The 13,935-nt window shown below is 43.5% G+C and overlaps 1 protein-coding gene across 1 annotated transcript; it reads left to right on the top strand.

The window, feature by feature from the left end:
- Positions 1-942: 942 nt before the first annotated feature.
- RNF6 (ring finger protein 6) lies at positions 943-13,372 on the top strand. The gene is made up of 4 exons (XM_006027791.3): positions 943-1,392; positions 6,213-6,425; positions 7,056-7,163; positions 11,000-13,372. The coding sequence occupies exons 2-4, from the start codon at positions 6,233-6,235 to the stop codon at positions 12,748-12,750; spliced, it is 2,052 nt and encodes a 683-aa protein (XP_006027853.1). The 5' UTR covers positions 943-1,392; positions 6,213-6,232; the 3' UTR covers positions 12,751-13,372.
- Positions 13,373-13,935: the final 563 nt, after the last annotated feature.

The following is a 13,935-nucleotide window of genomic DNA, read 5'->3' as shown; positions in this document are numbered from 1 at the left end:
GAATATTGAGAATCACACCCCTGGGTGGGGAGAAAGTATGCTAATGAAACATGTATGGAAATGAGATACATAGCTAAAACACAGGTATAGAGACATGCTCAGTAAAGAACTCCTTGCGTCACTCCCTTATAACCAATTAGCAAACAAGAATGCTTATGAAGGTCCAATACTCCTGTATAAAAGATGCTTAGAATTAAAAATCTGTGTGCTTGTTACGTGAAATTATTCCGCTTGCACCTTGTATTGCTAGCACTAAATCTTTATACTTTCACCCCTGGTATCTTTATTGGCTTTGGCATACCGGGCATGATCCCAGACTTGAGCTGGGGCTCAACACCACCACCTGTGGGTGGGTGCAGTGCCCCCCCAGCCTCAAGAGGCACACAACATTCATGCCTTGTCCTTCAAGGCCAGGGTTTGAATGACACTTTGACTGGGGGGGGGTCTGCAAAAAAAATTGGGCTGCCCATCACAATGCTTTAATAAAAATCAGAGATGCCCCCCCCCCAGGTTACAATTTTCAAATCTTATAGGGGGGACTCTTGTCTCTTATTGGGGGGAGGAGGGTGGTCTCAGTCCCCCAAGCTCTCTGGTAATTCAAACCCTGCTCAAGGCATAGACCAGTGCTGTACTTGGCTTGTGCTCCTGGGCTTTGGTGAAAGCCCGCCGCCTTTTTTTCCAAGTGAATAGTTATATCATTGATCAGCATGTTTTTCTTGTCCTCTGCAATTTAAACAATGACCCCATTTGGTGGGCTGCCCGCCCTCCTGACAACACCACAGTACTGCCCAACCTGCAGAACCTCTGGCAACGTGGTGAAGCTGCCATGCTCTGAGCTGCGCTAGTCTGGGGAGCCCCGCACCCCACGAGGCCCCCGCACCCAGAGCAAGGACCGCCTCCCGGGTCACTGCCGTGTCTCGCGCCGCTTTTGCCTCGCCCCTGCAGTTCTGTCTCTGGCAGCAGGCGGGGTGGGCGGCCCCGGGAGGGGGCAGCGCTCGGTGGGGCCCAGGGGACCTGCGCGGCCCCTTCCTTGCCTGGCAGGGCAGGGCAAAGCACCAGTCCTCCACCCCTAAAAGGGCCCACACAACAGCCCCTGGGGAGGGTCCTCAGGCCTGGGCGTGGGGGCCAGGGTGTCATGCTGAAGCAGGGCTGCCCGGTTTCTTTCCTCCCTTTAACCCCCTCCTGCCTCTCCTTTTTCAGGGCTCCGCCCATCACAGCACAGCAACATCAACATCCTCGGGCCTGGCCATGCCAGAGATCCCTGTCACTGGGGGAGGCTTCTCTGTCTGAACTCTGCTGTCTCCCTGCTTGCAGCCAGTGGTGAAGTCTTCAGAAAATGAATGCTTAATGGATAAGGATTAATGGGAAAAGGCCGAGAAGTGAAAGAATAAGGTAAGTATCTCTTGGGTCATGAACAGGGTGGGGAGAGCAGTGACAATGGCAGCATTGGGTGTAGGCTGAGCATGCCAAAGCATGTAGAACAAAATGACTTTGGCACAGGTACTTCCTGCCATGTATTTCCCTGACAACAGCTGCAATGGGAAAGAAATCCTGAGTCATAACTATTTCATCCTTTCTATTTGTGTTAGATCCTTTCCTTTTCATTGTGAAAACCCCTTACTTTCCAAGAATGTGAAGTATTTGAGTGCAGAAATACCTTGCTTTGATGGTGGCCAATGTTAAATAAGTGGGAGCAGTTGTCATCCATGCAGTTAATTTAAACAGCCTGGGTAACTCAAGATTTCACACTTCTGGCTGTTTCTAAGTGAGTCATTTAAAGGGTGTGATTAATCATCCTGCCATAAGATTGTCAACAACATGGATATTTTTTTTTCTACCACCTACAAGTTTTACTGCTCTCCCTATTACTATATATGAGAGATGGCAGGTGGGAGGGGAAGGAAGAAGAGAATCTTTGTTCTCAAAATCGTACACTGAATGAAGAAAGTGTCTGACATGAGGGTTTTTTCTTAATAAATAGTGGTTTACATAGGCATCTTCTTATGCAGCAGGATGGTACTGTATTCATTTAGGACATTAACATTCTGTTTAAATGTTCAGCGAGTTGATGAGGATCGCTAGGCCAGGGGGTCAGTTAGGAGTACCTACATATTTTCTCCGCTTATTTGAATCGCAACTTCATATGAAAACTGTAGGCATTGATTGTGTTCTGCCATCTGTTGCTTGTTTTCTTAGCTTGTAAATCTTTGGGGCAGAGACTGTCCCTGCCTGGGGCTTTTTTGCAGTACCTAACACAATGGGCATCAAAATTGACTAGGGTCATTGTCCAGAAGTAGTGGGCAAAAACACTACATAGTATGGAAAGACCTGTAAAGATAGTGGGATGTGGGGACAGGGTGGTAGAGTTTAGGAGAATGATGAGAACAGGGACCTTGAACTTGATGTTGTGGAAACAAGAGAACAGGTGGAGGAGTTTACAGCCAAATCTAACTCCTATTAAAAGCAATGTAGGGGACCTTTCCCTTCAGAGTTTCATAGTTAGTAGGGCCGGAAGGGACCTGAGCAGATAATCAAATCCATGGGCAGGAAAGATTGCTGGAGTCAAATGACCCTGGTTAGGTGATTTATCTAGCCTCCTTTTGAAGACCCCCAGGGTAAGAGCGAGCACCACTTCCCTTGGAAGTTGGTTCCATATCCTAGCTGCCCCGACTGTCAAGTAGTGAGTGGTTCCTGATGTCTAGCCTGAACCTACTCTCAGTCAACTTGTGGCTGTTATTCCTAGTTACTCCTGGTAGTGCTCGAGGGAACAGGGACTCTCCCAATGCCTGCTGGTCCCCCCTGACTAGTTTTAAATGGCCACTAGATCCTCCCCTTAGCCTTCTCTTGTGGAGGCTGAACAGGTTCAGGTGTCATAGCCTCTCCTCATAGGGCCTGCCCTGCTGCCCACTAATCATGTGAGTGGCCCTCCTCTGGACCCTCTCAGTGCTGTCCACTTCCCTCCTGAAGCGCGGCACCCAGAACTGGATGCAGTACTCCAACTGTGGCCTGACCAATGTCACATAGAGGGGGAGGATCACCTCCTTGGACCTGCTCATGATACATCTATGCATGACAAAGTGCGGTTAGCCTTACTGACCATGTGCTCACATTGGCAGCCCATGTTCATCTTGGAATCAAAAATGGCTCCAAGATCCTTTTCTGCCTCCGTGCTGACAAGAAGGGAGTTCCCCAGCCTGTAGGTATGCTGCTGGTTCTTTCTTCCTAGGTGCAGTACCTTGCACTTGTCAGTATTGAATCCCATCCTGTTTTCATCTGCCCACCCCTGTAACCTGTCCAGATCTAGTAGCCTGTTGCTCCCTTCTAGCATGCCCAACTCTCGCCACATCTTAGTGTCATCTGCGACTTTGAACAAGGTGCTTTTCACCCCCTTGTCGAAGTCGCTGATGAACGTGTTAAACAGTGCGGGCCCGAGGACCAAACGCTGGGGGACCCCAACGCCCACGTCCCTACAGGTCAAAAACAACCCATCCACCACCACTCTCTGGGTGCGGCCCTACAGCCAATTTGCTACCCATTTGACTGTGTAGGCATCGACACCACAGTCACCTAATTGTTTAATGGGAATGGGGTGAGAGACTGTGTCGAAGGCCTTCCTAAAGTCCAGAAAGACTATATTCACTGCAACACCTGCATCTAAGGATTTTGTGACCTGGTCGTAGAAGGCAACCAGGTTGCTCTGACAGGACCTGCCCCTAATGAACCCGTGCTGGTTGCCCCTGAACATAATCTCCCCTGCTGGTCCCTTGCAGATGTGCTCCTGGATTATTTTCTCAAACAGCTTCCCCAGGGCCAAGGTAAGACTAATGGGCCTATAGTTACGCAGGTCCTCCTTCCTCCCCTTTTTGAAAACGGGGACCACTTTGGCCCTTTTCCAGTCCTCTGGTACCTGGCCAGAGCACCATGAGTGCTTGTAAAGTCGTGCCAGGGGTCCCGCAATGACCTCTGCCAATTCCCTCAGCACCTTGAGAAGGAGATCATCTGGACCTGCTGATCTGATGGAAATTTGGTACTCGAGAGATGGCGTAGTCCAGGGGGCCGTTTCTAATATTTGTGCTTTTGAGTGGCGTGGGGGAAGAAACATGCATTAAGAGATTGAAGACGGTGAAAGAAGTCCTAGACTTGAGCTTTGGCTGTGTGGATTTTAAGGTGATGGATCTCAAAAAGACTGAAATCAAAGTGGCAGACAGATTTGGGTATAGCCTCAGTGAAAAAAGGAAGCCATTACTATAGCTTCCAGTGTATAAGTTTGAGTGGTACAGAGAGGGATGTCTTATTCAAAGGGGATTGGTAATAAGGGTGACACAGTGTTTTGAAGTGGTGTGCACTGATGAAGATGTTCTATTCAATGGCTTCCTCTTGATCCCTTTTTTATTTATTTATTTATTTATTTATTTTTGAAACTTTGACTTGCACCCCACTTTTTCATTCTTTATTTCTTTATCCAAAGTATCATTTATAGCCTGGGACCTGTGCCCCTCCACTTATCATTCTACCCCAGGCCTACAGTCATTATAGCCAACTAGTGAATTGCCCATCCAAAATGACCGGGGGTGCAGGGCAGGTGGGCAAGGACAGAGCGCAGTCACCCACCACCCCGTGTCACCACTGCCTCCCAGGAGTGGGGCTGGGGAGGGAAGCTTACCCCGCTGTCCCCTCCATCCCCCTCCACCAGTACTCGGTGGCGCCGCTGCCTCCAGCACTGCTGTCCTCGACCCCCTGCTCCGTCCCCGCCATCATGGTGGTGCTCCGCTGCCTCTGAGGAGCAGGGGCGGGGGGGCAAGGCCAGTGGTGCTGGCCTCACCCCACCCCTGCTCTGTCCCCTCTGTGCCCTGATTGGTTGCTTCACTAACCAGAGTGCTCCAAGAGCATTACGGACAGACAGACAGACGAAGCCCTTTATTATATAAGAATATCTGTGGCTTTTCTGTGGTAATGGGAATGGCCTTCAGCATTTGGCAAGCTTGAAAGCCTGCCTAGATGTAGGTTTGCAATAGACATGGTGTTTTGTGGAAAAACAGGTTTGATTTCTGAACCATTGTAAGCCAAGGCACAGAGATGTTCAAGTTTGGGTGTTAGACAAATTAAGATGTGGGACTCTAGACATAGGGAAATTAGGTAGAGGAAATGGAATTTGAGGTGCACAGGAAAGATGGCTAGAAATGAAATTCCCTGGAAAAGAACGTAAAGGGAAAAGAGGAGGGGACTCAAGAATAGAATAGAATGAGGCTGGGGTAAAGAGCCTGCGAGCAGAAGAGTGCAGTGGATGTGTTCGTGATGACTGTTTCAGCTGTTTCCGGAACTTTGATACGACTACAGACCATGACAGAAAAAGGCAGGGTTGAATGTAAGTGACTTTTATCTAGAAAGTTCCAAAGAGTGGCATCAGGCAGTCCTCCTCTGGGGTTGTCTTATACTGGCAAATAAGTGTTGTCTTCTGCCACATTTCTAGTTCAGCATGTTTGAGAGGCTGGTGTGGATGAAAGTGAAGTGGCTTGGGTTTCAAGGCCATCATCAGACTGACACTTAGCTTTACAGTTCTCTCCTTTCAAAACCAACTTGAAAGAGAAGCAGGACTGGCATGCTCCAATTAAAGTAGTTTGGGACTTGAATGAGTGAGTTAGCTGTAGCTTGAGCCAAATGGGATGGAAGTGATCATAATGTGGTTGGTTGGTCATGCATCAGACGTTATGTAGAATTGATGTCCTAACTCCTTGTTGTAACAGAGCTAAATGAATGGGACTCTTCTCTATAGAGTAGTGTCAGAAATCTAATGTTTGGCATTTGTTCAGTTGGCCAGACGTTCCCATGCCATTTTGACTTGTTTGTAAGGTATTGTGCATCATTTTTGCTGTTGTTTTTCCCAGGAGTGGTTCCATATCAGTGAGGTGAAGGAACTGGGTTTTGCTTTATATTTTTCTAAGGCAACTTTATTGGTTTAAGCACAATGATGGTTGGATTTATTTTTTGAAGAAGAAGTTGATATACCATCTTGCATGGTTCTTCATTGAGGGAAAGAAGACACTGAGGGTGACATAGAAGCAAGATACTTGTTCAATATACTCTTCATTAGTGAATTGACCTGATAAGGCAGTGCAGTCTTATTCATCTTCTTGAGTTAATCTTCATGAAAATCTAAAGCAACCCACAACCAAGAATTATTTTTAACTCTTTTGATTTTTGTTTTTGTTCAGAATAGCCTGGTCACCTCAGCATGGATCAGTCTGGGTCTCATGCAGGGGGAGGCAGGGAGCAAGCCTCTCCTCAAGAACATGGCAATGGTGAGAATGAGAGACAACGGCAGCAGGAGCGCCTTAGCAGAGAGGAGGCCTATTACCAATTCATTAATGAACTCAATGATGAAGACTACAGAATAATGAGAGACCACAATCTTCTTGGCACTCCTGGTAAGATGTGTAGGACTGAAGTGGATGAGACAGCATATTATTATAAATCTGGAGTAACTTTAGTGGTGTTTTACCCATATAGTTGGTAGTAAAATATAGTCTGTGTCTAGGGAATGGCTGAAAAGTCAGAGGTTTCTTCTGTTTGAAAGTTGATGGACCCTCTTTAAAAAATCAACAGTATAAATTAAAAACTTGTGAACTAAAGTTCATTCTTTCTATTCCTGTCAGGTATAGAACTATAATATACATCCAGTTTGTAACCTCTGGGCACCTTTACAACTAAAATCTAAATCATTAACAAATATACAATACACCCGTTATGGAAGAAAATCTCTTCCCTTCTGAACTTTTAGAACTTAATGATGCTGAAAAGTTGGGGGTTATGAATTTCTGATGTATATTTAGACCCCTTTGCTTCTGTTATGTAGTACCTATTATTTGTACTTGTATTGGTCAGAGTCACAATCATGCTGTTGTTTCTTGTTTTATTTTTATTTCTGATAATTTGATGGCAGCAGAAGATGCACAGACACTTTCCTATATAGAATATATATAGGAAAATATTTATACAGGAAAATGTTTTATTGAATAGTCAATAAATGTATTACAAAAATATGTGAACTGTTTCAGGAGAAATAACTGCACAAGAACTACGGCGACGTTTGGAAGGAGCAAAGGAACGTTTAGCATCCCAAACTGGTATGGAAAATAGGGAAGGTGATGGCAGAATTGTTGGAGGTAACCTTTCTTCATTTACTTATTTTTAGACTATAAGTACATAATTCAGTATGCTTATCCATGATCCACTGACTAGGGACATTTGTAAGTATGCTTCTGGTTCCTGATGTTTATGGATGTTGTGCCCTTGACTGCAGAAAGTAGACAAATAGAGAATAGTGACTTGGGAAGATAGACTGTCTTTCAGGATGCACATTAGCACAGCAGTAGGGGAAAAATTGAGTCAATGTCAAGCACATTTTCATGTAGTAGTGAAGGGAACACCTGTTATTGGATGACCAGCTAATGCATAAGTTATATTGTGTGGGGTCCATCAGGCAAGAAAATGAAGAATTAAAAGAGGAAGTTAGGGCACCGGAATAATAAATAAGGCATGGATGAAACATAGGGAATAGAGTGGTTTGATAGGAAAAATCCAATCCCCATTAAGGGAAAAATCTGCAAAACAGAGGTTACTACTATTGTAGTTAGAAGAAAAAAGTTATCCATGATGATAGTGACTGAGATGAAAAGGCAGAGGTGGATTAGTGGTGTGACCAAGAACAATCATTTAAGAAACACAGGGGTGTGGCAGCGGGCAAAGAGGAAAAACCTGAGAGCAGATGGATCTGCTTTGAGCGTATAGCCAGAAGGCCTGAAGAACAGGTTAGAAACAAAGCTTAGGCTGAGTCAGAGACAGGAGGAGGAGGGAAAAAACGAAGAAGACATGCCATTGAACACAAGAGTTTCAGGATAGATGAAAATGGCCAGAAGGTTGTGGAAAATGAAGACTCAAAAAGTGGATTCCACTAAAGGGGGAACATGCTCAGATGAAGAAAATAAAATTTGTAATTCGATAAAGCTTTGTTAAATTTTAAAAAAATGTTGCCCTATTCTTTGGCAGTCTCCCATAGTCGAGAATGATTGCCTTATCTGCGTGTCCAAAGATGGCTAATGAGTCCTATTCAGGATCAATAGACTCTACGTCAGCTCAGACATGCGTTTCCATGTGGGGTTTGTGGCACTGGATTTTTCATTTGGTCCACGACACGCTGTTTCTGCTGCTCCTGCTTTTCCATCTCTTGTTGTCATGAGGTTTCAGAGTACTGACATCCCTGAAGCAGACTCTTCCTCCATTTGGGGCAGTCCTGGGCAGTAGCCTCCCATGAGTTGACATCAATGTTGCTTTTTTTTGTGTTGGCCTGGACGACATCCCTGAAACACTTTCTCTGCCCTCTTCTTGAGCGTACACATTAGCTGATTTGGAAGAATAAAACTTGCTTCTAGAGTCAGACATCCAGATGACATGGCTGGCTGCCCTATTAAAATGGCATCCATTCGACTGTTGTAGTTATCTATTGTAGCTCTTCCTCTAAACAGCAACATGTGCAAATTATATGCATCCTAATGCTGTGAAAGCAAGTTCATGCTACTTCACAGCAACTTCTTTGGGTGTACAATAAATTACTTACACCTCTTTTCCTTCAGAAGAAATTTATTTGCACACATATAACATACATTTCTGCCCATAAGCAGGTACCTAGCCTGCTGGCTTCTGCAGGTAAACTTTGCTCCCTGAGTAGCTCCTCAGCCAGTTCTGTCAATACACCATCTTTAAGTGAGAAACAGAACCAAACCCTGCTGCCCTGTCTGGGGGACTAGAAGCGGGGAGCCCTTTGGCTATGACCCCTTCTTGTAGCAAGCTGTTGTATTTGTAGTTTGCTTTCTCCTCTCTTGCATATTCTTCTGTGAGCTTTTTAAAGTTCATTAGTGGAACACCCTCACTTATCCAAGTACCCTGCAGCTCCACACTCTCAACAGGGCTGACTGTTCCCTCTTAAAGGGACAGACTGCCCCATTACACTGCCTCTTTAGATTACAGAAAAATGAAACTATTTTCATACTTAAAGAGTCAACAAAACACTGAGAAGTTGTATCCAAGTGGAAAACAAATTTAATTAATTTCTCTTTTTAAACATTACTTTTCAGGAATACAGTAACTTAATAATGCAAGTTAATGTTAATTTTCTAAGCAGTCTGCTGACTGAAAAATTAGTAATTAACTGAACACTCACAAAACAACGGTCCAAAATTTCACTTACTTTATTTAAAAAAAAAAAAAAAAAAAAGCAAAAACAACAATGACAACATTCAGTTCTGGCATCTTTTCTCAAACTGGGTATATGTTGGATAGCTCCTTGTTCCTGTATGGATTTACTGAAAGGCTGAGTCAAAAATCTTCTCTATATGCATAAGGAAAGGAGATATATTTTTCTAAAAACAAAATAAAAATGGCCCCAAACCATGTCTGCCTTCTGTACAGGCAGGGAATAATCTGCACACATGAAAGTTTAATAGGGAAGAGTTTGATAAGGATACCACCTTAATTTCCTATTTCCTTGAACTCTCAGGGTTTGTCTAGATCAGCAGCTCTCAACACGGTGCCCACGGGTGCCACCAAGGTTTATTCAGATGGCCATAGACATTTTCACGATCAGTAAAAAGCATTATTCCACAAAAAATGCTGTCACTGCCATTTGAACTCAGAACAGCAACACTTCAAAATCTCTTTCACAGGCTGTACAAAATGGTCGCCAAAATGAGACTAAGTCAGTTTGACTGATGGAGTGGCACTTACTACTCCCTCTCCAAATGCAACTATGCGCATGCACATAACTTGAGTCGGCCATGAGAGACTGACCAGCTGAATTCAGTCATGTAACCGCATGTCATATTGGTGCCTGCTGCTTTTTATTTTAAATTCGAATGTGCCATTGGACATTTAAATGTCGGGAACCCCTGGTCTAGATGGAAACACTCTGGAAAGTTAATCCAACTCAGTTAAAGATGTGAATTTAAAATAGGTTGGTTAAACTGTATTTTTATGCCTGACACTTATTCAGACTTAAAAAAACCCTTAATTTGGTTAAATTTAAATCATTCACAAACTGTTGCACAAACCATCCTTCGTGCAGGGATTGGAACCAAGGTCTGCCCTTTCCCAGGTGAGTGGTCTTACTCAGACCACAAAGTCATGGCCATTCGCCCCCTCAACTCTTTAGCCCAATGAGTCTTTTATTATGTTCCATTCAATGGAACAGCTTCTACAGGAAGCATCAAGAGAGTCTGCATCCCAGAGTAGCCTCTAGTCTGGTGGTAGAGTACTCTTTTGGGAGCAGGAGATAACAGTTCGAGCCTCTTGTAGCTAAGGAAATAAATGAACTTGGTTTCCTATAGAGAGGGTGAGCACTCAAAACACTAGGGTACTATGTATAAGAGAGGCATTAACATCTCTGATTCCATCTGTGTTCCCTACTCACTCCTTTTGAAAGAAAGTGCTTAGGCATTTACCTTTGGCAGAAGTAAACTGTATGAAGGGAGGCACATAGAAGGGAGTGGTTGGATTTAAGGTTATCCCCATTCTCAACACTTGTGTTGATCATTTGAGATGACTCGGTCTTGGCTTGTTAGCTGTTGTGAACCCCTATTCTGAGTTAACTCGGTCTTGGCTTGTTAGCTGTTGTGAACAACTATTCTGAGTTTCCTTTTTTTTTTTTAACTGAACAGGGGTTTAGCCTAATTCAGGACTGTGAATTCTGTCTTTGGAGGCTGACACATGAAGATTTAAATGATTGATCAGTGTTGCAACACTAAAGTCCATTTATGCATATGTATAAGTTGGATGGGTTCCTTCCTCCTTTTTTTATGTACAGCGTACCTTCAGCACAGCAGCATCAGCATATTTTCTTGTACTACTGGATCAGTTTATCTCAGGAAGATAAGACAAACCTTTGAACAGTAAAAAAAAAAAAAAAAAAAAAAAAAAAGTTAATGGGTTTTTTATCTGCTTCTTCTAGATTCTGAGGTTCTTGGTGAAAATTCAAATGGTGACTCTTTGCTAGAGTGGCTGAACACATTTCGTCGCACAGGAAATGCTACACGCAGTGGACAAAGCGGGAACCAAACCTGGAGAGCAGTGAGTCGGACCAATCCAAACAGTGGGGAATTCCGGTTTAGTCTTGAAATCAACATAAACCATGAACATAACAGTTTTGATGCTGCTGGTGAAGAATATGCAGGATCTTCACACTCAGATAATAGTAGAACTAATTTAGAAAGCAGATTTTCAAGAGCAGTCAGTCCAATTGCCACACGAACAAGGAGCAGGACCTCGAGAGAGAGAAATTATAATGCTCCTAATACTGCAAGGATAAGAACTGTGAGAAGTTCAGTGGCACAAAGGGCTGGAGCAACCTCTCATTCTGGCTTAGGAAGATTGAGAAGTAGAACTAGGGAGTCAACAGGTCTTTCCCGAACAAGCAGTGAACATAATTCTTTAGACAGCGGTGAGCACAGTGCTAGGCAAAGGAGAATGCAAAGAAGAGAGATATCTGCAGGGGTTCAAAGAGGTAGGTCTAGAGCTAGTGTTCAGACGAGTACAAGCCAAAGACTAGAAATCCTAAGGTTAAGATCTACTTTGAGCAGTCGAAGCCGTTCCCCATTGCAAAGACAAGATGGCACTACTGAAGAGCACAGTCAAAGGCAGGATGGGAATTTACAGCAAGTCAGTAGAAGGTCTAATAGAAGACATGCAGCCCAGACTCCTTCTGAGTTAGGTGAAGAACAAACAGTGGGTAACACAGAGGGTCCACAGCTTTCTAATTCAACCCCAATGTTAGGTGTAACTCTGGAAGAGGAGGAATCTAGCAGACCAGTAGCTTCTGTTCGAAGGCATCCAACAATTACTCTAGATCTTCAGGTAAGAAGAATTCGCCCTGGGGAAAACAGAGATCGGGACAGTGTTGCTAGTAGGACTCGTTCTAGAGTGGGAACAGCAGAAAACACAGTCACTTTTGAAAGTGATAGTGGGGGTTTTCGACGTACTATTTCACGATCAGAACGTGCAGGTATACGAACATATGTTAGTACTATTCGGATACCTCTTCGTCGTATCTCAGAAACTGGACTTGGTGAACCTTCATCAGCAGCTCTTCGATCAATTCTTAGGCAAATTATGACTGGCTTTGGAGAACTGAGTTCATTAATGGAGACTGAATCAAATTCGGAACTTCAAAGGGATGGTCATTTATCAGAAACCCAGTCAGAATCAAATATCTCACACACTGCAATCAATGACAGTGACCTGAGTGAGACATCAATTAGAAATAGACACACTGAAGAAGACAGCACTGAAACGAATGGATGGAATGACAGTTCTCAACGCTATAGCCACAATAATGAAAACCAAGGTAACAGGCAGTCTCAAGATGCAAACAATTTGGTTGAAAATGGGACGTTGCCTATTCTTCGTCTTGCACATTTCTTCTTGCTAAATGAGGAGGATGATGACGAGCGCTTAAGAGGTTTAACCAAAGAACAGATTGACAATCTTACCACTCGGAACTTTGGGGATATTGACTCTGAGAATGAAATAAGTAAAACATGTAGTGTTTGTATCAATGAATATGTAATAGGGAACAAGCTAAGGCAGTTACCTTGTATGCATGAGTTTCATATTCATTGTATTGATCGCTGGCTTTCTGAAAATTCCACGTGCCCCATTTGTCGGCAGCCTGTGTTAGGGTCTAATGCAGCAGACAATGGATAAAGTTATTTATATATTGTTAGGTATTGATGAACTTCTGCTCGAGTTATGAGCCATATAGGGTGAATCACAACTTGGATAAGGATACATGTGTTTGGGGGTTTTGTTAGACTTGTTTTAACATATAGGAAACTTGCCTAAACTTAGCAGTGTATATACTATTTTTCTCAAAGTGCAGATCTACAGATAGGTGTAGAACCAAATGATCTTAGTAAAATTTATATTTTTTTAAATAATTTTGTTATGCTAAGCACTTTTGTAAATACAGAAATGCAGTAGTTATTCAGTCCTGCTTAATGTATGTTTGTTTTTAAACTGAATAATGGACTCACTTTATTTAGACTACAAATTGTTTCACACAGGCTCACTACTGTGTTGAGAAATTGGTGTCTAAATAGCCATTTGTTAGTTTTTTGTTCTAAGAACAATTTCTTTTACAGAAAGTCTCTGCTGGATATGTTTGCTAAAGATATTTAAGTTACTTGAAATGCTCATGTACCCCCCTTTTCCCCCACCCCCCACACACACATGTATACTGTATTATGCTGTGTGTGTGTGTATATTAGGGCTATGCAAAGCTTCAGTCGCTGATTCGATTAGGCCCAATTCGGTGTCTGAATTTCTGAATCCAATCAGGAGACCTTTTAATCTTTCCAAATCATATCAGAACCCACCAAATCGATTCGGAGAGATTCGATGATTCGGTCATAGACACAGCTTTAAATATTTTTTTCTACATACCTCAAGGTACTAGGCAGCTTGTGAACGCTCCGCAGTGGATCGGAAGTACTCCAGGTCCACTTCTGGGTTTGCCACCATGCTCCTTTTGGATGCCCCATCTGTCCCACTATATCAGTGTTCACAAGCCGCACCTGGTACCTCGAGGTATGTAAAAAAAAACAAACAAAAAAAAAACCCAACCAAACAAAAATCCCCTGAAAACATAAAGCTGCATCTATGGCCAAATCGCTGATTCTCCGAATCAGCATTGAATCTTCGTATTCAGATTCGGCCTAATCAAATTGGGACAATGATCCGAATCAACTAATCGAATCGCTGTCCCCTGAGTCAGGCCGAATCCAAATCAGATACTAGGAGTGTGCAAAGCAGGTCATATATACACTGCATGTATATATATGTGTGTGTGTACATACGTGTATACACAAACACACACACACACACACACAC

The sequence above is a fragment of the Alligator sinensis genome, unplaced genomic scaffold (genome assembly GCF_000455745.1).
Source record: "Alligator sinensis unplaced genomic scaffold, ASM45574v1 scaffold84_1, whole genome shotgun sequence".
Classification (NCBI taxonomy): Eukaryota; Metazoa; Chordata; order Crocodylia; family Alligatoridae; genus Alligator; species Alligator sinensis.
The sequence above is the reverse complement of the archived record's forward strand: the minus strand, read 5'-3'. Positions and strand labels throughout refer to the sequence as shown.

Excerpts from the sequence above, each read along its gene's own strand:
- RNF6 (XM_006027791.3), top strand. The coding sequence starts at position 6,233 with ATGGATCAGTCTGGGTCTCATGCAGGGGGAGGCAGGGAGCAAGCCTCT. Across the intron at positions 6,426-7,055 it reads CAATCTTCTTGGCACTCCTG|GAGAAATAACTGCACAAGAA; the intron begins GTAAGATGTGTA and ends GAACTGTTTCAG. Across the intron at positions 7,164-10,999 it reads TGATGGCAGAATTGTTGGAG|ATTCTGAGGTTCTTGGTGAA; the intron begins GTAACCTTTCTT and ends TGCTTCTTCTAG.